General features: G+C 42.4%; 3 gene segments (V, D, J or C); all 3 read left to right on the forward strand.

Annotated features, from left to right (window-relative positions):
- The first annotated feature begins 4,959 nt into the window (after nucleotides 1-4,959).
- On the forward strand, nucleotides 4,960-5,474 carry LOC129060743 (T cell receptor beta variable 5-8-like). The segment is given in 2 exon segments: nucleotides 4,960-5,008; nucleotides 5,131-5,474. Coding segments are annotated over 2 exon segments (393 nt in total).
- An 8,466-nt stretch (nucleotides 5,475-13,940) lies between these two features.
- LOC129060744 (T cell receptor beta variable 7-9-like) lies at nucleotides 13,941-14,813 on the forward strand. The segment is given in 2 exon segments: nucleotides 13,941-14,238; nucleotides 14,365-14,813. Coding segments are annotated over 2 exon segments (498 nt in total).
- A 5,558-nt stretch (nucleotides 14,814-20,371) lies between these two features.
- On the forward strand, nucleotides 20,372-21,299 carry LOC129060745 (T cell receptor beta variable 13-like). The segment is given in 2 exon segments: nucleotides 20,372-20,794; nucleotides 20,905-21,299. Coding segments are annotated over 2 exon segments (474 nt in total).
- The last annotated feature ends 1,775 nt before the right edge of the window (nucleotides 21,300-23,074 follow it).

A 23,074-nucleotide genomic window follows, 5' to 3' on the forward strand; every position in this document is an offset into this window, starting at 1 on the left:
CACTCTCCATCTCAGTCCCTGGAAGATGCCCAGAGCTCCCTGAGAATCCCTGCTCTGGGGCAGAATCACCAAGGCTTACCCTTGCCAGCTCCCCACAGGCTCCAGCAGGGCTTTGCTGCCAGGTGCAGGGCACAGGAATGGCTCTGCCTGTCTCTTAGGTAGAGGGAGGCCATATAATGATGTTTGTACAAGAGGGACTGGGATTCTGGGTCTCTCTTAAAATATTTGACAAAATTTTCTTTGTTTTTTGTTTTATTTTGCCATCTCACCAATGAGGAGAACAATCTTTTTTGGTAGTTATATTGTTTTCGGCTCTTGGGAAAGTTTTTGTGGTTAAGTTACATTAAGAAATTGTGCCCTTTTTTCCTGTTCAGATATAACCCAAGGCAGTGAAAGAAAGAGCAATAATTTTGAAAACAGTTACTTATGCATCCTATGATAAAGGTGTTAAGTTTCATTGCCCACATCTAACTTTCAGTCTAGTGGAAATGAAAAGACACAGTTAGGGGGCATGTGAGCATGCCCTGAGAGAGGTTGATGCTAATTGAGAAGTCTGTCCCAATCCCCAGTACCGTGGGATTGAATGGGAGGGAGAGATGACCTCTCCTTCAGACTGTTCTCAACAAGGAGGGAGTGAGAGTTCATCCATGGGAATCTGAGGAGGAGCAAATCCCAGGGGCATCTAACTCAGGGTGCAGGAGCAAATCCCTGGAGAGGAAAATGGTCCAGTTCAGCTGTCACAGGAGATAGGAGAATGCAAAGTCATGTAATCTACAGTCCCCTGGCTGATTTGCTTCCTTATGATCCTATTTTGCATCCGTGTTTCCTCAACTCCCGCTGCCCCTCTGCCTCTTCCAGAATCATGTTTTCCCTCTTTGGTGCTCAGATGAGTGGATGTGCATTGTACAAGTTGATCATTTCCTGTACCAAGCCCATTGCAGGTCTTAATTATATCCATCCTTATTTTGTGCATTAGGTATTGCTCCCTCCACCACTGCTTATTGCCTTGTAATAAGTCTCATTTTGTATATTTCAGTTTTACTTTTTATTATTACACATTTGACTTCATCTTTTGCTTATCTATACTTTTGGGGTAACATTGTTATTTTTGGAGGACATTTTTGTTTATCTTTAGTGATTCAGATTAAATAATCTCTTTATACTTCAACGTCTGTGTTTTATTTCTATTTAAAACCAAATATTATTTTCTTTCATTCCTCTCATTCTGTTCCTCTTTCTTTAACTGATAGTTTTAAGGGAGAAAAATTTAGACTATAACTGGAGCTACGTGATAAGAGTTATTCATAATGAGGCTGGGATATTAACATTGGTAACTCAAAGCAACAGTCAGCGTTAGAACTACTGTTGGGATGAGGATTTAGGGAAGCTGCTCACAAAACCTGCGGAATGGCACTTCTGGAATATTCTCTCAGCTACTCTGCAGACACTTCCCAGCATTCCTTGGGCCATTGCAGAAGAAACAATGATGAAACATCACTTACTGGCCATAAGATGGCACTGTGGTCCACTGGGATGTAAAGGGCTCTCGGGAGTCTGGGAAAGCAGTCTAGGAGGGAAAGGGTTAAGAAAAATTAGGGCTTGGATCCCATATTATGCAGATGTTGCAGCAGTTTTCAGTTTTGCCAGACTACCTACAGCTATGCAAGAGGTGGGAAGTCCCTCTAAACTTTAATGACATCTACAGTTGAATAATTTTGGCTGGGCAGCCTTGGTGTCAGGGGCAGGTGCAGAGGAGCAACTGCCTCAGAGAAAACTAGGGGTGGGCTGTGCCTTGAGCCCAGTGCATCTCTGCTGTACCTCATCTTCCCTGCAGGTCTTGCCAGGCAAAAGCTTTAACCTGCTTGAGTGATCTGGGATTCTACAAGTTTATAAGTCGTACTGATAACATCACCTTGACTGAGATTCCATTGGGCACCAAGCACGTGTACTCTGGAGGACAAAAAATATTGATAACAGTTCTAAAACACTCAAGTAAACCAACTACTGAAGGGAAATGTTAGTAGATGCACCAAACTGTACCGTTAGACCTGAAGATAATCAACTAGTAGAATGATCGAAAAGAGACTACAAATAAGTCTCTACTAAGTATTTGTGGGTGTACAGCAGTGTCTGAGTCCTCTCAGGGTAGATTAAGGAAGGAGTTCAGCTATTATCATAACTTTGGCTTGGATTAAAATCCATGAACCCCTCAATTGATTTTCTTGTAAAATATTACAGAATAATATTGAGCAAACATTTTATTTTTTTTTCCAGCCTGTATCCCTCTTTGGCACTTACAAGTAAAGTGGACACCTAGAGGCAAGGTTTCTTTAGTTGGGATCTATTAACTGTAGGAATGGGAGGTCCAGAGCTGGGCTTCACAGAGAGGGCAAACCCCATGTGCAGGGAACCCCGTGTGTCCATGCTGTGCCCAATTCCCCTCTGTGAGGCTGCCAGATTGGGAAGGCTGGGTCTCCCAGGACCCCACTCACAAAGCGGGGAGCAGGCTGCTTGCTGGGCAAAAAAATCAGTTCACCAATTGGCCAATATGTTGAAAGCCAAAAAGAAAGGAAAGGCTCGATTGTGAGACTGATGAATGCCCAATTTCCCAAGTTATGAAATGTATAGCAGCTCATGGTTCTCAGAGTGATTTCAACAGCATATGAAGATATTTTTAGAAAGTTTTTGTTTGTCTACAGCTTTCCTTGATATTGATCCTCAGTTGTTTTTCAGCCCACACATCACTTGAGCTTATTTTGTGGCCAAATTTCAATGTTGCCTATTTCAGTCACTGAGCACTTCTCACATTCTCCAAATCTTACACAGATATGTGTGTTCCTCTCTTGCTCATTTTTGTGTGATTCATTTTTAAATTGGGCTGTACAGAATACAAGCATACATTTGTAAATGACTCCCATTTTTATGCAATTTAGCAGTTTAATTTTAATAATACTTTTAATTTAAGGTGTAATTAATACTGAGTAAAACACAAATACTAATACAAGGACATTCTGGTACATTTTGACAATTGCATGCGCCAGTACAATAGTAATTGAAATGATTATTAAAAAAATTTCCATCACTCAAGAAAGTGTCCTTACGCTCCTTTCCAATCAATTTCTATCCCAGAGATAAAAACTTGTCTATTTTTATCACCATCGACTAGCTTTGTCTATTCCTCAGTATCATATAAATGGAAACATATTTTTATTATTTTTCTTCAAAATTAGTATTTTTGAAGTGTATTCATATTGTTGTATCGGTAGGACATTCTTTCTTATGACTAATATTCCATTGCATAAATATACCACAACTTGTTTATCCAAGCTCTTGTTGATGGATATCCATGTTATTCCTGTCTTCAACTATTATGAATAAAGTTGTTGTGAATATTCTTGTGGAATTATTTCTTGTGAATATATGCATTCTTCTTTTTTTTTTTTAGATATAGACTTAAGAATGGAAATACTGACTTGTAGTGTAGACGTGTGTGCTATGCTTGCGTGTCCCCACAAAAGCTCATGTTGAAATATCTCAATGTAATGGTACTGGGAGGTGGGATAGCTATGACTAGGTCATGAGGGAGCTGCCCTCAGAAGGAGATCAATGCCCTTATTGGAGGAGTGAATTATGTCTTGGGAATGGTCTTCTGACAAAAAGGATGAATTCAGCTGTTTTTTCTGTCTTGGGTGCTTGCTTCCCCTTCCTTCTGCCTTGGATAACAGCAGGGGGCCCTCATCAGTTATGGACCCTTGATCTTGGACTTCCCAGTCTCCAGATCTATAAGCCAAATAAACCTCTTGTCTTTATAAATTGCCCAGTCCGTGGTATTTCTCTATGTCAGCATTAAAGACATTGAAAGAAAAAATGGTACCAAGAGTGAGGCTGTTGCTATAATACCTGAAAATGTAGAAGCAGCTTTGGTTAATGGGAAGTGGCTAATGGACAGAGGTTGAAAGAATTGGGAGGAGCAGACTAGCAAAAGCCTAGATTCCTGAAAACAGAGCATTAAGGGCAATTCTGGTAAAATCTCAGGGGGAAATGGGGAACAAGGCATAGGAAATTGAAGTAAATGTCATCCTTGTTGTAAGTAGCAAAATCCTTGGCAAAACTGTGTCCTGTTCTAGGAATTTATGGAATATAAAAATTATAAGTCATTCGCTAGGATATCTGCTGAAAGAAATATCTAAGCGGCTAAGCATTCAGGCTAGTGTGTGACTACTTTCAGGCACCAGGAAATTTAACTCAGCAAGAAGGGAGCCAAGGGAATAGATTTTGCAAACCAGCAAAGATGGTGACCCTACCTTCCTCTGCTGTCCTGTCTCCAATAAGACAAACTCTGCGCTGTTAGCTGTTAAAGTCCTAGAATTATTTCTGGAGAATCTGTACTCTTAATAATTTACAGACAACCCAGCTCTGCTTTGGATCTGATGAGACGGACTAAATCTTGGGGACTCTCCATCACTGTCCATTGAGGAAAGGGAACGAGAATGTTGCCTAGGACAGGAAAATATAGTAAGAAACATTGGTGTGAATCTAGCATCAGAAAGATGATGTGAGGACAGCAAGGAAGAGCTGGAACCTGAAGTTTAATCACAGGCTCCTCACCCTCTGCTGATGGGCATGTGTGTGAACTCCAGCATGGAGCACCGCAGCACTAGGTCAGAGAAGGGGAAGAGGGCGATGGGGCAGCCTGCGAGCTGGGGCAGTGTAGGCAGAGGAGCAACTGTATCATCACAGAAGCTTCTGCCTTCACCCATCCCTTCAGCTCTGCAGGACAGGTAGAGTCCAGGGTCTGTGGAGCACTAGACTTAAGGAAGGCTTCATGGGGAGGACACAGGACAGTGACATCACAGGATACCCCTCCCATCAGGAAAATCAAGGCCCAGAACTCACTCAGCTCTTCCCCAGGAAGACCAAGCCCTGAATCAGGTGCAGTGCCGCCTGCCCCACTGTGCCATGGGACCCGGGCTCCTCTGCTGGGCACTGCTTTGTCTCCTCGGAACAGGTGAGTCCTGTGCACAGGACAGCAGCCCCATTCTCAGCTTTCCCACCCATGTTCTCCACTTTACCTTGGGGAGGTCCTCCAGGCTGTCTGCTGTGCTCATCCTCCATCTGCTTTTCCCACAGGCCCAGTGGAGGCTGGAGTCACACAAAGTCCCACACACTTGATCAAAACGAGAGGACAGCAAGTGACTCTGAGATGCTCTCCTATCTCTGGGCACACCAGTGTGTACTGGTATCAACAGGCCCTGGGTCTGGGCCTCCAGTTCCTCCTTTGGTATGACAAGGGAGAAGAGAGAAACAGAGGAAACTTCCCTCGTAGATTTTCAGGTCGCCAGTTCCCTAATTATAGCTCTGAGCTGAATGTGAATGCCTTGGAGCTGGGGGACTCGGCCCTGGATCTCTGTGCCAGCAGCTTGGCACAGCCCAGCAGAATCATTGACATTCTGTATATAAACTTCCTGCCTTAGCGTTGACTTGAGAGCTGCAGGCCCCACCCAGGTTTCACTCCTTCAAGGGAAGCTTTTGGTTGTTTGGAAGGCATGTCTTGTGTCCTACTGAGGGCAGAGCTCTCCCAACCAACAGAGCCCAGGTTTCCTGTGCCCTGAGTGTGCCCACTTCTGTGCTGCATCTTCTTGCAGCTTGTCACTTCCTGGGTAACTTCAGTAGAAGAGTGACTGCTGAGCCCCAGATGTGTGCTAGATTCTTTGTATTTGTTATGTAGCTTAAAGCCTTTCAACAATCTTGCACATCAAGCATTCTTATCCTTCCTTGACAGATGGGAGGCTCAGGGACATTGAGTAATTTTCCCCATTGTCTCCTGGCTTGTAAGGATCAGAAGTAGGAAACAAAGTAGTCCATACATTTTCTACCTACTCCCCTGCTCCATCATCACCTTCTGCATCCTGGTCAGTAAGTCAGAGTCCTCACACTGCCCTCTAGTGACCAGCAGGGCTGCAGCAGAGGCTCAGATGTCTTCAGGGGTTATTACTATGGCCTCTTCATTAGCAATTTTGAGGAATGTTCAATTTCACACTTTCTAAAAATCATTTATATGCATTCCCTGTGTCTTTCCCCAGGCTGCAGCTTATATTTTTCATTTTATGGTGTTTTTTGATGCACAAGAGTTAATTTAATGCAACAATAACTAAAAACAATTTTGTTTGTGTGTAGACAAAAACCGCTTTCCCGTATAAGTGTCTAAATATATTTTTCTCAATTTATTCTAGTAAAGTTTAAGTTTGGATTTTCACCACTAAGAATAAATGTACCTGAAATACATCTCATGTAAAAAATAAGGTAGAAACCTAGGAATGGGAGGGAAGGACATATGTTCAGTGAAGATGAAATAGCCTGTCAAAAAGAGCCCGAAAGTGCCACCCGGAGCTGATGGCGGAGAGGTAGGTGGAGGGCAAATGATCATGAACCTTGTCAGTTTGTTATCTTGTAGAAGAAAGACAGCCAGGAGTAGAGACCACATGGGCAAAGATTTATGGCTGGTCTGTAGGTTGAAGGTTGCAGCAGGTAGAGGGAGGAATAGCAGGCAGAGGGCAGAGTCACTGGCTGGCAGGGGCAGTGGCATCATCAGTTGACTCTACTGACATGCAGGAATTATGTCCCTAGCACACAAGCTGAAAAACCTCCCACAATTTGCCTATTTTTCCCTGACCCTGCCATGGCCACCAGACTCCTGAGTGGTGTGGCCTTTTGCCTCCTGGGGGCAGGTGAGTCCTTAAAGCCTTTTCCTTGGCTCACCACATCCCAGCCTAAGCCTTTACATCAGGTCTCCATTACTAGAGTCCCTCCTTGGGCACTCAACTTCCTTCTATCATAGATTTCACAGAAGCTAGGACAACCAGATCCTAAGATACCAGAGAACAAAGGCAGGATGTGAAGTGACATGGAGATGCCAGAGACTGTCATCCATGACTACATGTATAGGTGTTAATAGGAGCCAAGGCTGGTGTACAGCTGATCTGTCCCATCACACACTATAGAGAAATCCCTGAGGGTCTGTGACTTTCTCTCAAAGCCAAATATGTGGCCCTGGTGTCAGACAGCCTCTCCCAGACCTCTGTGCCCTCTTGCACCAGCAGTCACCCCACAGCCACCTTCCTCTGCACACAATGCTCAGTGGAAAATATAGGTGGCCTTGTCTTCATGAGACCATGATCCAGGCAGTGGAAGACGTTGTCCCATAGGAGTCTCCCAACACTGCCCAGGCTGGGGACCTCAGATTTCTAAGCAGCCCTGTGCATGGGAAACTCTGCCCTGTGCTGAGCTTCTCTCCCAGGCCAGTCTCAGCTGGACAACGGAACGCACATTACCATGCTGTGCGTGGATGCAGCCTCTCTTCCCAGCCCCTCCTGCAGCTCTGGCCTCAGAAGTCCTCTTCCTCAGCTGCTCTCAGAAAGGAAAGTTCATTTGAAATTGTATATTTGCAGACAGCATTGACAACACAGGTCTATGTTCTTTTCCCTGTCGGCCTTCACAACTCCATCTTCCCCACACCACACTCACGTCAGTCCTCAGCCTCCTCCACGTGATGTCTGCTCCCAGCTGTCCTCGCCCATCCTCTGCACCCTCACCTCCACGTCAACCACAGATGCCTCAGTTCAGGCCATTCCTCATGCATCATGCTCCTCCCACCAAAGGCCTTTCCACTCCATGCTGTGTCCTCTGGCTCATCAGAAGTCTCTTCTTTTTGGTTCTTTCTCCAAATCTCAGTTTAACTACCACCACCTCTAGGGAGACACTCCTTCAACAGTTTTCCTAGGCTGCACCTCCTTATTGTAAATGCTCACAGCTTATAATATGCATTAACATTCATAGATTTAGCACCATAGTCATTTCCCTGACTTTGTGTGACAATTTCACACTTCTCTTGCATTCTAGACTGTAAAATGCATCATTCTAGAAATTGTGGATGTTTTGTTCCCCATTTTATTGTCAGTACCAACAGCGGTTCCAGGTGCCACTGACCAATCTTGAAAGAATAAAGAACAGATATTGAAAGGCCCTCTGAGTTCCCACATAGACTGTTCCAGAGGTCTGGACACATTAAATGGGAACCTCTATTCCTTCATCTCCTAGGATCAAATGAGTCCTGGAAACAGATGAGAAATCCCTGTCATGGATGAGTAACTGGATCCCAAGCCTTTCTGCACGACTGAAATTCCTATCTGCCCATCACTCTCCTGGCTTGTCTCCTCCTTCAATCACCTTCCCTCACAGGTGTCCTGGATTTGGGAGTCTCACAGACACAGGGAACCTAATCACTCTGAGAGAGTGATCAGAAACATAATGTCAAACACTGGCATTAAAAGGTCATGGAGAAGAAAACAAATGCCTTCCCCATTCTCTTAGGCAGAGTTTTCCCAAGGCACAAATATCTCTTTGGTTGGCTTTGAGGCCATGGTGCCTGATACACTGAGCTATATTATGGGTGTTCATTTCCATGAATTGGTGGGCAATGACAGAGATACAGACCTCATGGTCACCAGCTTCCTCCAGCCCACACCTGATTTTGGTGCAGGGCACTGAACAGAGACCTTTGGTTGTTCCCCTCCTTTGCCAGTTAGGAAAGTCTGGTTGTGAGACAGAGGCTCCATTTACAGAGCAAGGCTATGTGTCAATCCCTGAAAAATTGTAAGAGTCCCTGAAGAATTCTGGGTGGAAATAATCAAATATACAATCACCAAGAATGGCCCACGGATAGACGGAAGCCCCGATTTTGCTGGAATGATTTGCATCTATGCTTTAAAGACGAATGAAGTTTTACCCCTTTAGGCAATAAAGACCAAAAATAGACTAGCTATTTTAAATAATTGAACCTTAAACAGACCAAAGTCAGAACATCTTCCCTAGGGACAGCATTTTCTTCCACCCACTCGCTAAAGCTATATTTGAGAAAGCTGTGTGCTGTTGATAAACACTGGAATATCATTACAATCAACATTGTAATAATACTGCTACTTGGATCAGAAACAGAGCATTTCTAAAGGTTGAACAATGTAAAACTGGAAACAAGCTCTCACTGAGTTTGGAAATGCAGGCACTAGAGGGTGCTCATTTCTCTTCCTTTTCCAATCAGGGGGCTATTCAAAGCCTGTTCTAGAACAAGGGGTGAGATCCTCCACTTCCCTGTGGTGACCAGGCTTTCAGAGGTAGAAGCCTTATTAGTTCATAATCAGCCAAACTGACCTCACCATCAAATGTATTGACCTCGATGCTCACCCTCCTCAGCAGTCAGAGACTGTCTGTGTTCACCAGGAGCTTATACGCTTTTACATAGCATACTTTATCCTCGGTTTATTCCAAAAAATGGGCATCTATAGGAGGTTCCATAAACAGAAGCTTTCTGTACTTTGCCCATTTAGACACTACAAAGTCAGACACCAGATGAAAGGTGTAACTTAAAGCTTGTATGTGGTGAAGATTTTTTAACAAATAATACATAAAGAAAATGTCAATAATGCTCTCAAATCCAATCCCACCTTCCATTGCTAACCAATATTAATGCTCTGGTGTGCTTCTTTTCACCTCTTTTCTGTGTTCATGCACACCTTTCTACCCAAGTTCACCTACAGAAAATGGGTTAACCTGTACACTTTACCTGTCACATGCATACTCTTTTCTGTTAATATACCCTGGTCTTTATTGTTCCAGATTGGTCAATATAGATCTAACTTACTCCTATTTGCTGCTTCATATTGCATAATGAGGGTAGACAGGTACATTTGTGCTCTATTGTCTGATTCCTAAAGTCTGCCACATCTTTTCTAAAGTGACTGAATGGCCTCTTTAGGCTTCCAGGTTCTCCTCACCCCAGCACCCTGTTGATTATTCCAGCTTTTCCATCACTCATAGTCCTGGCAGGTCTGAGAGCTCCATTTGGTTTCTCCCGCATGAGGAGACAGGGAGGGATAAAGGATAGACCTTTATCAAACCTACCAGAGACTACACAGTATCTCAGTTCATCCTCATAAAGCACTGAGGGGAATGTTAGTCTTGTTTCATAGATGAGTCTAGATGCGGCTAGAGTCCAGGAAGGATAATAAATGGCCTTGCCCATGGTCTCAGAGCTAATAAATGTTGGAGGCAGATGAATGAGAGTCAGCTTGCCTCCATGTGGAATTGATAGAGGAGTCACTGGAGTTTGAGGTAGGGGAAGTCTAGAACCATCTGGGGTTGTTTTCAGATCGGACACCAGGGGTAGGACGGTCTGTGTACCCTACAGCACTGTAGATACAAGCATCATGGTGTTGGCAGTGGGGAGGTACTAGAGAGGTAAGTGGCTACTGGCCTGGAACCAGAAGATCACAGCTTTGAAAAAAATTATTCCCATCACAAGATGTAGAAGAGACATCAATGTGGATAAACTAGGCCAGGGAGCTCTGTGAAGAGCTGTTTGTTAAAATGAGGGAGGGAGAAGCAACTAAGTGGTCACTTCCTATACATTAAATGCAGAGGAAAACAATGTTAACTAGAGTCCCATCTGATTTTAGTCAGTTTTTCGTTTAAGTAGTTGGAAGGTGGGATAATTTATTTTCAAGTTTAAGTAAGTATCTATACATCTTCTTTACCTTGTGAAGGCTGGTGGCGAAGGGAAGAATGGCATGGCCAATGGAGTCACAGTTTAATAAATAACTCAGAGTTCAAAGAGAGACTCTCATGGGCCAGAAATTTGTAAATGTTCCTGCATTCTAAAATTAGGGGAATCTTATTTTCTTTGAATCAGCAGAGAAGGAAGCACAAGCAGTGGGGAGGGACAGTTGGGAACACGGCAGAGTGGCCACAGCATGTTGAAGAAAAAGGACATGTAATACCAAATTCTGAGCTGTGAAGCTGAGATGCAACCCTCCTTCTCCTAATGGTTTTTTTAGGTCTCAGCACAGAGGCACACCTGAGGGAGTAATTTCTTTGGAAATGAAGAACAAATAGCTGTGTTAAATCTTAATAACAAGTCCACCTTACAAAGCACAACTGGAAATGGAAACAAGATTATTTCTAAGGCCTTTTCTACTCTAAGAGTCTTTAACTTGGTGGCAAGGTGAGAGGTGGGGGGGGGGCGGGTGTTGATCCACACGCGATGAGTACCGTGAGGCTCTATGACGAAGAATATATTTCTGAGTGTGAATCAGAGCCCTAAGAAGAATAATGCCCTTTATGTTGTTTTGCCTTCTGCTGTCCCAAACCCACCTCACCCATAATTAAGCAGCCATGGAAATGAGAGGAGCCAGAGGGAATCAAACCCTGCTTCTTGGTTCAGCAGACAGAGGGACCTGGTGGAAGGGTGTTGGCTGGGTCTAGGAGAAGATGATGAGCTCAGAAAATAGACAAAGAGAAACCCCAGGGGAAAGCTTATGAAACCCTGGAGGAATCACAAGTCAAATTTCTCCCAGAAGATGGTGGCAGTGACTCACCTTCAGGTACAATTGGCTGGTGTTACAGAGCTAAGATGGACTTAGTGTGTTGGCAGTTTGCAAAATCTGGGCCATTTGGTCATTTTCTTCAGTGACTTTTTAAAGTGAAGTTTTACTTCCAACATTGGCCTGATGTGTGGGTCCATTCTTACGGGGGTTAAGGTTAGAGTTGCTCGATTACTTGAGTACCCATGAAGTATTATTGGTCATAGAATGAGCAGGATTATCAGGAGTAGAAGGGGTAGGGAGAGGGAGAGCTGTTAAGTGAAGCAGTAGGGTTGAGTGAAGAGTATTTTAGATATATGAGTACATAGAGGGATCAAACCCCAGGTAGCCCCCAGCCCCTATGGAAGGAAGGTCAAGATTTGACAACTAAGAGAGGCATGATTACACCATGCAGCTTGATCAAGGACTGAGAAAGCTTTCTAGACAAATGACAGGCAATGACCCACAATGTGAATCGATATTGAATGTGAGATGTCAATATATATTCATATATACACTTATATATCTAAAATAAGAAGTCCACCTTACAAACCCTGAAAATCCTCACTATTACAGGATGTGCAGGTGGTTTGGGACCTGTGAAGACCCTCAAACAGGATTAAAATCCAGTAGGCAGAGGTCTCTGATTCTTTGTTAGCTACAGAAGAAGATGGGCTATGATGGACACCTAGGGGGTCTGGAGGTCTTCCCATCCCCTTCCCAGATCCACACCTAGAGGAGTGTCAGGCAGCACAATTCAGAGAACCACCAGAAAAGCTGTGAGAATAGGACTCTACTCTGAATCCAGCTTCTCTCAGCTCTGCACCCCTTGTTGTGTAGGAGTCAGTGCAGGAGAAAGCTGACTGGGTGAGAAGAGAAGGGACCCTGAACCATGCCAGGGGAGACCTGTGAACTGGGAAATGAGCAGCAACAGCACCACCACAGACACATACTCGCCAGGTACAGGGAGAGGACAGATCCTGGCCTCTTGTAGCACCAGAGCTCTGAACGCCCTCTACCTGCTCAGTCTCCCATGGGGTCCAGGCTCTTCTCCTGGGCACTGGACATGCTTTGGTTTCTCAAAACAAGGTGTGTCCTGGATGCACCTAGGGGAATCTCAGCTCTGAGTATGCCAAGCCTTGCCAGAGGAACCATGTATTTTGAAAACCCACGGGGTCTGTGTTAAAAACAACAATTTCCCTCTCAGAGCATGAGGGGATTCCATGTTCCTCTGCTCAGTTGTGCTTTGTCTCCTGGGAGCAGATGGCTCTAGAAACCTTTGAGGGAAATCCCTGTCCCTGCAACTGCTGTGCCTCAGTTCCAAACATTCCCCATGCAGCCTCCTAGGTCCTAGCTCCAGGTTCTATCTCCATTCATGAAACTGTGCTCACACAGACCTCTTGAAAGCAGGCGATGGGGATGGAGCAGCAATTGGTGTGAATACATGCTACTTTATGGCATCATCTATGGGAAGCAATGTCAGCTGGAAATGCACCAGCATGAATTTTATACTATTGTGATGTAGCGCTTCTGAGATTGAAGGTACAATGGCATATTCCAAGCTGGTCAACCAAACATCTCACTCCATCAGCTGGACACACGTCCCCTAGTGGGGTAGGATTCTGTGGGTCTCCTTTTGCCAGCAGCAAAGACCTTGCTGAACCATCTCCTCTGCTTTGCTTCAAACTTTTCCTCCACTTTGCAGGATCTTCTTGAATCTGGGTCTAACTTGCCTCCAGTGAGAGGAATTGTGACTATTGTCCCTCATATGAAAGAGGGTGCCCATGAAGTTTTAAGAGTTAAGTTAGGAATGAAAATGAGAAATTAATTGCTCATAATGCAGACTGTTAGGAACTCCAAGGATTAATTCAACTCCCTATTTTTTAATTGTACTACTCCCATCAGAATGTCAAGGGTAAAACAGTTCTGACTCTTTCTAAAGGCTGTGGAACATTTATTTATTTCAGAGGTGACTCAGAAACACAGGAAGTGTCGTGATAAGTAGTGGAGACAAAAAAGAAAAAGTATTGAGATTAATAAATTCATATGGGGAATTGTTTAATTGTTCTTTTTTTAACCTTTAGAATGAGTTGAAGATCCCAACTTAGCTTGGTGCCTGCTGGAGGCAACATTTCTTCCCTTGCCCCTCTGAGCTGTGAATTCAAACTCTTTCCGGAAAAAGACGCGGCAATTCTCTCCTTCAATTCCCAAACACCTCCCAATCCTACCCAGACCATGGATGGGCAGGAAAATGCAGGAACAGAGCCAGAAACAGGAGATCTCCAAGGAAAGTTGACAGTCAGCACTGGGATCTTCTGTGTAAAGTGCTGTTGAAGTAGCCAGGTGGCGCGTCCAGCCGACAATGTGAAAGGAATAAGAGAAGTGAGAAGGCTTCCCAAAGGCGGAGGGTGGAATGTGGGCAGCAGCCTCCTGGAAGGCTGAGTGGGGAAAACAAAATGGATCTAACAGAAGCTGTGTGTGCGGAAACCCACTTCTGACTTATCACTTTTCATGAATTCTATGCTTCATGGTGTTACACCGTTTATTGTTTCTGATGAGTGACAGTAATTATTTTCTTTCTTGCTGGTACATAATAAAGTGGTGCACATCAGAGTTGCTGCCATCTTAGACTTAACTCAACAGTATCAGGTGATCCTGAGGCTCATTGATGTCACTGTGGGAACTGCTCTGTGGGGACAAGGATGTCCCTCATCCTCTGCTCCTACTCACAGTGACCCTGATCTGGTAAAGCTCCCATCCTGCCCTGACCCTGCCATGGGCACCAGGCTCCTCTGCTGGGTGGCCCCGTGTCTCCTGGGGGCAGGTGAGTCCTCAGAACACCAAGCAATCTCATTGTGTCTGTGTATGTCTGTGTGTGTGTGCGTGTGTGTGTATGTGTGTGTGATGACTACAGTTGTTTTTCTCCTGTTCCCAACTTGTATCTCCACAGATCACGCAGATACTGGAGTCTCCCAGGACCCCAGACACAAGATTACAAAGAGGGGACAGAATGTAACTTTCAGGTGTGATCCAATTTCTGAACACAACCGCCTTTATTGGTACCGACAGACCCTGGGGCAAGGCCCAGAGTTTCTGACTTACTTCCAGAATGAACCTCAGCAAGAGAAATCAGGGCTGTTCAGTGATCGGTTCTCTGCAGAGAGGCCTAAGGGATCTTTCTCCACCCTGAAGATCCAGCGCACAGAGCAGGGGGACTCGGCCATGTATCTGTGTGCCAGCAGCTTAGCCACAGCATGGCACAGTCACCTCCTTCCTGCTCACAAACCCTCAGGCACTTACTTCTCCTTCCAGCTCTCAGAAGCTCTGAACAAAGGAGCTGCCCTGCTCTTTCCTCAGCAAGGAGAACGAATGCATTTGGAACTGCAGGTGTTCTTCTGATACTAGGAGGTCAGAAAATAACCTCTGAAATACAGGAACAGGGAACACTGGGTAGTAATAATTTTGGCCTACGGATTTCTGGGATTCCTTATATATCGTTGAAATTTCCATAATTAGGATATAACAGAGCTTAGTCTCAGGGATAGTGAGTGACTAAGTAAATATTCTCTTATAGAACTATGAAGTTTCAGCACATTTATATTAAACTACTGTTACCGCATGTCACCAACTCAGACCTATAATCTACCAAGGAGTGGGGAAGCGAAAAGCAAACACTGTTAAGGCCATTTACAGCTACCACCCTTGGAAGAAAATTGGAATCTTTAGTAAGAATTTCTATCAAAATCAATTTTTCAGAAATAACTATTACCCACAATAATGCACATTAACTCATGTTCATACATTGCTTTTTTTCCTTCTGAAAATCTTGTAGTCATTCTATGTTTAATTTCCTTCTTCTCCAGTCTAACTTAAAAAAAATAGAAATACAAATTGAGATTGTTTCATAAGATAAACCCCACCTGGGAAGGTGTTAAAAGGACACAATTCAAAGAAAACCTGAATAAAATTACATCGACCACATAGGATTCTTTGAGGTTTCCAAAGAAGATGTACCAATTTACATTCCCATGAGAGGTATATGAGTTTTGGACGGAATTTTTTTTCTCTCTCTCTCTCTCTGTAGATTAGTTTTTCCCTCTACTAATAGTTTCTCTTGATAAACAGAAGTTCTTAAGTGACAATCATTCCATGTTTCTCCCATTTCAGCTAGGTTTTGTATTTCGGTGTCCACTTTAGGAAATCCTTGCTTACTTCAAAATGATCATGTTTTCTTACATTTCCTTCTAAAATCTTTATATTTTCCACTTTTCACACTTAGACTCACAATCGAACTGGAATTAATTCTTTGTAGGTGATATGAGGAAGAGGTCAAGTTTTATTTTTCCAAATGATTATTCAATTTACCCAATACTATTTAAGTGGTAATAGTTTCGCCATCACTCGGTAATACCACTTTTGTCATAAATCCGTCATTATACATGTGTGGCCTTTTTTCTCGGATCTCTATTCTGTTACATTGGTCTGTTGTGTCAGTTCTCACACTGATAATACGCTGTCTTACTACAGCTTCATCCTTATTCTTAATATGCGGTAGAATAATTTCTCAAGCTTTGCTCCTTTTTATCAAGTGTTCTTGAGCACTATTGACACTTTTTTTTCCACATACATTTTAGAACCAGCTTGCCAAATTATTCAGGAAAAAGATAACAACTGCTGGGATTTTTTTGTTTTTGTTTTTGTTTGTTTCCAACTAACTTAAGTGCATCTCAGAACAAAGCTAAAAATATTAATAGAAATATAAAAATATCTACCACCCAAAAATATAAAATACAAAATATCTGGCATCAATAAAAAATTACAGACCTGCAAAGAAGCATGAAAATAGGATCTATAATGAAGAGAAGGATTAATTAATAGGAACCAACTCAGAAATGACAAATTGGCAGACAAAGACGGTCAAACAGTTACTGTAACTCTGGTCTGTAAGTTCAAAGTTTTGTAGAGATGGGGAAAGGCATAACGAGATCCAAACAAAGCTTCTAGAGATAAAAATTACAATGTCTGTGATGAAAAATACACTGGATGAAGTTAGCATCAGATTAGACATTACATGATAAAATATTAATAAACTTGAAGAAATAACATAAACAATTCTTAATGAAATACAGAGAATAAGTGGGGGTCATCAGTAAACTGGGGGACAACTTTAAGTAGCTTAATATGTAATTAGAGTCCCAAAAGCAAATTTTTAAACTTAAATTTCTTTAAAGGATAATTGGCTATTTACACTAAAATAATTCCAACACAGTGCAGGGATTCTAATATGTGCAAAAGTAAATCTATAACAAGACTAGCATAAAGACAGGTGAGGAATAAATCAACACATATATCATTGGAAGGTTTCCATAATCTGAGTGAAGTCACTTGAAGGTAGACTGTGTTAAAGTAGAGGTGCATACTGAAAATCATAGAGCAACCACTAAGATGACAAAACACAGCATTATAGTTAATAAGCCAACACAATACAGAGTTACAAAAATGCTCAAATAACCCATAAAAACAACATAAAAAGAAAAAAGGAATATAGAAGAGATGGGATTGATAGAAAACAAATAGAAGATGATAGACACAAAAGTAACCACATCAACAATCACATCAAATCTAAATAGTCCAAAAGCACAGATTGCACTATTGAATATTATCGAATCATATCAAAAAAACAACTATATGCTGCTTATCAGAATACTATGAAGACTCAGAATGTAAAAAAATATAAAAGTATGGAAAAAGATGTACTATGCCAACACCAATTAAAGGAAAGCCAGACTAGTAATGTTAATATCAAACAAAATAAATTTCAAGCAGAGAATATCATCTGAGATAATGAAAGTCATATCCTAATGACAAAAGTACTGGTCTACCAAGAGGTTGTAACAATCAAATATTTACATACCTGAAAATGGATCTTCAAAATCCCAAGGCAAAAACAGAACTGCAAGGAGAAACAGACAAATCCACAATTATAATCAGAGATTTCAATACCCCTCTTTTAGTAATTGGTTTAACAAGTTGACAAAAACAAAAGACAAGTAAGGATACAGAAGATATGAACTACACCAACAACCAATTTGACTTAATTGACGTTTACAGAACATGTCATCCAACAGCAGCAGAATACATGTTCTCTTGGAGTGCGCACTGATTGTGTGCCAGCATGGACTATGTACACTGGGCCATAAAATGAGCATCCATGCATTAAAAGTATTCAAGTCAAACCAAGTGCACTCACTGGTCACAGTGAAACTTCATTAGAAATCAATAAGAGAAAGATTCCTGGAAAAGTCCCGAATATTTCAAAATTAGATAATAGTTGTCTAAATAACTCATAAAGCAAAGAATATATAAAAAGATAAAAGATAATTTACAATTATTTTAATAGTATATTTTGGTCATTTTTTTTTCTTTTTGACCAAATACTGGTGACAATGAAGATAAATAAGACCTTTCTTTTTTATTTTTTTTTTTAAGACGGAGTCTCACTCTGTCACTGAGGCTGGAGTGCAGTGGCACGGTGTCTGCTCACTGCAACCTCTGTAACCTGGGTTCAAGCAATTCTCCTGCCTCAGCCTCCCAAGTAGCTAGGATTACAGGTGCCCACCACCATGCCCAGCTAGTTTTTATATTTTTAGCAGTGACGGGGTTTCATCATGTTGGGCAGGCTGGTCTCGAACTCCTGACCTCAGATGATCCACCTGCCTTGGCCTCCCAAAGTGCTGGGGTTACAGGCATGAGCCACCGCGCCTGGCCCAACTCTTTCTTTTTTGGGGGGAGAGTAAATTGTAAAACCCTTTTTGATGAGTAATTTAGCAGCATACATCAAAAGAGTTAATATTGCTAACACTCCTTGACCCAAAGTGTTTTTTATTTAATGAATTTATTTCAAGGAAATTGCTATATATGCATAAAATGTTTGAGAATGTTCAACAGAAAAGAAATTATTTTAAACCGAACAAATATAAAAATATATCAAAGTTGGTAGGATGCCGCCAAAGCAGGACTGAGGGGAAACTGAAGAACAGGGGATAATTTTCTATTCATTCTGAGGTCAGAACTACTCTGATACTAAAACGAGACTAAGAGATTCCAAGAAAGCTGCTGACTAATATCTCTCAGGAACACAGATTCAATGATCCTTTTACAATTACAGCCTAGAGAGTCTAACAATATGTAAGAGGGATAGTACAACATGGTCAAGTAGGGTTTATCTCAGTAATGCATTGTTGATCTGACATTCAAAAAACAGACTATGTCATTTACCTTATCTGTACGAAAAATATGAAAACTATACGACCATATCTATAGATAACTTAAACATTTGATAAAATTCCATATCCTTTCTTGATGAAAACTGTTATCAAACTCAGAGTAATAAGAAATTTTCTTCACCTAAAAAAGGACATTTATGACATCCTATGGTTAAATAGAAAATTTTTGCAAGCAAACTGTGATAAGTCAAAGATGCATATGTAATTCCCAGATCAAATACTAAAAACAGCAAAAAGAGGATAAAATAGTCTTTTCAGCACATTGTTCTAGAAAAATGGGATAATATGGAAAAATAATGAATCTCCAGCCTTATCTCACTCCATAACCAGATATGGGCAAACTATGGCCTCTGGGCCAAATTTGGCCTTTGTCTGTTTTCATACAGCCCAGAAACTAACAAAAATTTTACATTTTTAAATGATTGAAAAAAAATAAAAAGTATTTTGTTACATATAAAAATCTAAGATACTCAAATTTCAGTAAACATAAATGAAGTTCTATTGGATCATGGCCACAGTCATTCATGTATATATTGTCAGTGGTTGCTTTTGCACTACAATGACAGAATTGAGTAGTTGAGACAAATACTACATGAGGCACAAAACTAAAAAATTTATTATCTCACCCTTTACAGGAAAACTGCTGACCCTTCCCATAAACAAAAATTAGTAAGAGACACAAAAAAATCCCAGATAATCAAAAAACTAAAACCTGAAAGCTTCTAGAAGAAAACATAGCGAGCTCTTTTCATGATCATGGGATAGGCAAAGATTTCTTAAGGACAAAAGAATGTTCTAACCATAAAAAAAGCAAATTGTTCTTTATGCATATCCCAAAAAGTTCTTCAAAATATATTAAGAAAAAGCAAATGTATATCTGAGAAAGGGCTGGATTCATATTATAAAGAATTCCTACACATCAATCATAAAGAAGGCAGTTCACTAAAAACAAAAATTGACTAGAGTATTAAAAAAATAAAAGATATATAAGTAGGCAGTTTCTTTTCATGGGACTAATGTGTTTATTTCTCCAGCTTAGATGATTGTTTCGCTGATAGCATGTCACTGTCAGCTGCCTCCAGGAATTACCTTTGGTTAAAGGGAATGCTTTGCCCAGGTCTCACCCCATTCCTATGGCAGCTGGCATTTAATGACTGGCTGATATCTCCCTTCCTACACCATTATTTGATGAAATTTAAAATTTAAATTAAAATGTAAAATTTTTGTTTCTTGTTTAGAAAAACATTTGCTTTATGTCTCCCTCACTACCCTGTGCAAAATTTGAGTTTGAGGCAGGTAGACCTGAAATCAGCAAGAGCTATGCTGTGTCCTGGGAGATCCTGATGTTTAATTTAGGAAGCACCCAGTCTCCCTAGTCAGGGTCCTTAGAGCTTCATCATAGTGACTACACACTGGCCACTTGAGGGCACTGTGGATCCATTGAGTGGGCCACTGATAGCGCTGTCTGAGAGAGAGAGGGTTAAGAGAGACAGTCTTGATTTCGTCTCTGTATCAGAGATGTTACTAGATGAACCAGAGGTACTGCTGGCACAGGAAGAGTTAATCATAGTCTTACCAGATCAACCGATATGCAACGTGTATTTGTCATGACAGGAAGCCTTGAACTGCAGCCTTCTGTGGCCTCTCTAGCAACCTAGGTTTGATGGGGAGTGTGATGAGGGTTTCAGCAGGGCAGCCTGGATAACCCAAGCCAGGCGGAGACAAAGGAGCATCTGCCTCAGACGAAAATCTCAGAAGCTGTGGGGATGGCTGTCTGCCCGGAAGCCTGCCCCCTCTCGCTCAGCACAGCTAGCTTCCCCTGCCCTGCAGGAAGCTGGACAAGATGGTGGAAAGCCTGAGTTAGCTGAGCTAGTCCTGGAGTACAGGGTGCCTATGGGAGCCTACAGGACGATGACATCAGAACAGTGACATCACAGTAAAAACCTCCAAAAACGGTGAGGAGGAGCAAAAGCCCTGCTTTCTCACCCCAGGAGACCAGTACCCTGAGCAGGGAGATGCTTAGTCCTGACCTGCCTGACTCTGCCTGGAACACCAGGCTCCTCTGCCATGTCATGCTTTGTCTCCTGGGAGCAGGTGAGTCCTGAGTACAGGTGGGACATCCCTGCATCCACAGCGTTCAATTGTTGCTGAAGTGTCAAACTCTCCTGAGCTGAGTCTTCAGCTTCTGTCTCCTTCCTCCACAGGTTCAGTGGCTGCTGGAGTCATCCAGTCCCCAAGACACCTGATCAAAGAAAAGAGGGAAACAGCCACTCTGAAATGCTATCCTATCCCTAGACACGACACTGTCTACTGGTACCAGCAGGGTCCAGGTCAGGACCCCCAGTTCCTCATTTCGTTTTATGAAAAGATGCAGAGCGATAAAGGAAGCATCCCTGATCGATTCTCAGCTCAACAGTTCAGTGACTATCATTCTGAACTGAACATGAGCTCCTTGGAGCTGGGGGACTCAGCCCTGTACTTCTGTGCCAGCAGCTTAGGCACAGCCCTGGAGAATTACTGGCTTTCTGTACCCAAACCCTCCTATCTCACTTGGGGATGTAATAGGGAGAAGGAGGTGGGGGCTGCCACACAGATTTAGCTAAGCCCCAGAGATACTTCTATTCTTTTCTAACATTTTCCCCTGCCCTGCTGAGCTCAGTGAGAGCTCCTGCACTTGTGGGCTCCAGACCCACTGGAAGTTCTCACATCTTAGCCAGTACTTTTTAATTCCTAGCAAGTGGCGGGAGCTCCTACTCTGTGCCAACATATGGGTATATGTTTTAGTGTGTTTCCTGTTGCCATACAGAATACCTGAGACTGGGTATTTTATAAAGAAATGAAATTTGTTTCTTACAGCTCTGGAGGTTGGGAAGCCCAAGGTCAAGGACCCACATCTAGTGAGGACCTTCTTGCTGGTGAGGACTCTGCAGAGTCCCCAGGTGGCACAGGGCATTACATATGAGGGGGCTCATGAAAGATGGTCAAACTGGCTTTTATAACAGACCCAATCTCATAACTAACTAATTCCTCCTATAACCCATAAATCCATGAATGGATTAACTTTTACGAGGGCAGAGTCCTTAAGACCCAGTCACCTTCCAAAGGTCCTACCTCTCAACACTGCTGCATTGGGAACCAAGTTTTCAATATATAAATTATTTAGGAACACAGTCAAATCATAGCCGTACACATTGCGGGTTTTTTTTTTTCTTTTTTGAGACAGGGTCTCACTCTGTCACCCAGGCTGGAGTGCAGTGGTGGTGTGATCATGGCTCATTGCAACCTTGAGCGCCTGGGTTCAAGCAATCCTCCCGCCTCAGCTGCCTGAGTAGCTATGACTACAGGGACACATCACTACAAGGTGTGTCCCCAGTTCCTCAGTTCCTACAAGGTGATGTGTCCCCCTGCCTGGCTAATTTTTTTTAATTTTTATTTTTGTAGAGATGAGGCCTTGTCATGTTGTCCAGATTAGTCTCAAACTCCTCAAATGATCCTCCTGAGTTCATGTATTTTAATGCAAAGATAGACATTAGCATATCCACTTTATAAATGTAGAAGACTTCAGTGTACCATTTTATAGATAGGAAGCTGTAGCTCATGAACTTCTCCAGTATTTCATATTTCCGAGGATCAAAGGCAGGATCCAAACCTATGACTCCATGCCTCCAAAATAAAATTTCTAAAATTCTATAGTGTTTCCTGGGTCTTGGTCAATGAGCTACAGCAGAGCACTATTCTTCCATCTCAAGACTAGCCAAGCAGTAGAAGAAGGTCACTTATTACAGAATGTGGTTACTATGGCTTATGGCCTGCCAACCTCCAGGACATGTAACTTCCGGCCGGAGAATATTTGTCCTGTTTTAGTTCCATAAAGAATGGGGCCACAATATGTCCTAATATAGACATATAGTGACAGGGGCATTTCTAATACATCAGAGGGTTCAGTCAAGGAAACAGAATCCTCTAGGAATTCCAGGGAGAATAGGAGTTAATACAGGGAATTAGTGGTTATAAACCACTGGAAGGCTGAGAAGTGGGAGGTTCTCAGAAGGTTGAAGCTTGCACTCAGGCCCTCCACTAGTGATCACAAAGGCTGAAGTTGCTACTTTTGCCCAGGTCAGGGACTACTGGAAATAGCTGAGAGTCATAGTGGTCTTGCAGTGACCAAGAGGGTGATTCACAGGAAAGTATCCAGCGGTCGTTGCAAATCCACCTGTCTGTTGCTGTCAGATAAAAGTCTTTATTCTGCTTCTAACTTTTCCACAAGTATAGCTTACTGGGGGAAGCAAAACTGTTTTCAGAAACTTGCTCTCAGGAGAATCTAGGAAATGTCTTTTTTTTTTTTTTTGAGATGGAGTCTCGCTCAGTCACCCA

The sequence above is a fragment of the Pongo abelii genome, chromosome 6 (assembly GCF_028885655.2).
Source record: "Pongo abelii isolate AG06213 chromosome 6, NHGRI_mPonAbe1-v2.0_pri, whole genome shotgun sequence".
NCBI classification, from domain to species: Eukaryota; Metazoa; Chordata; class Mammalia; order Primates; family Hominidae; genus Pongo; species Pongo abelii.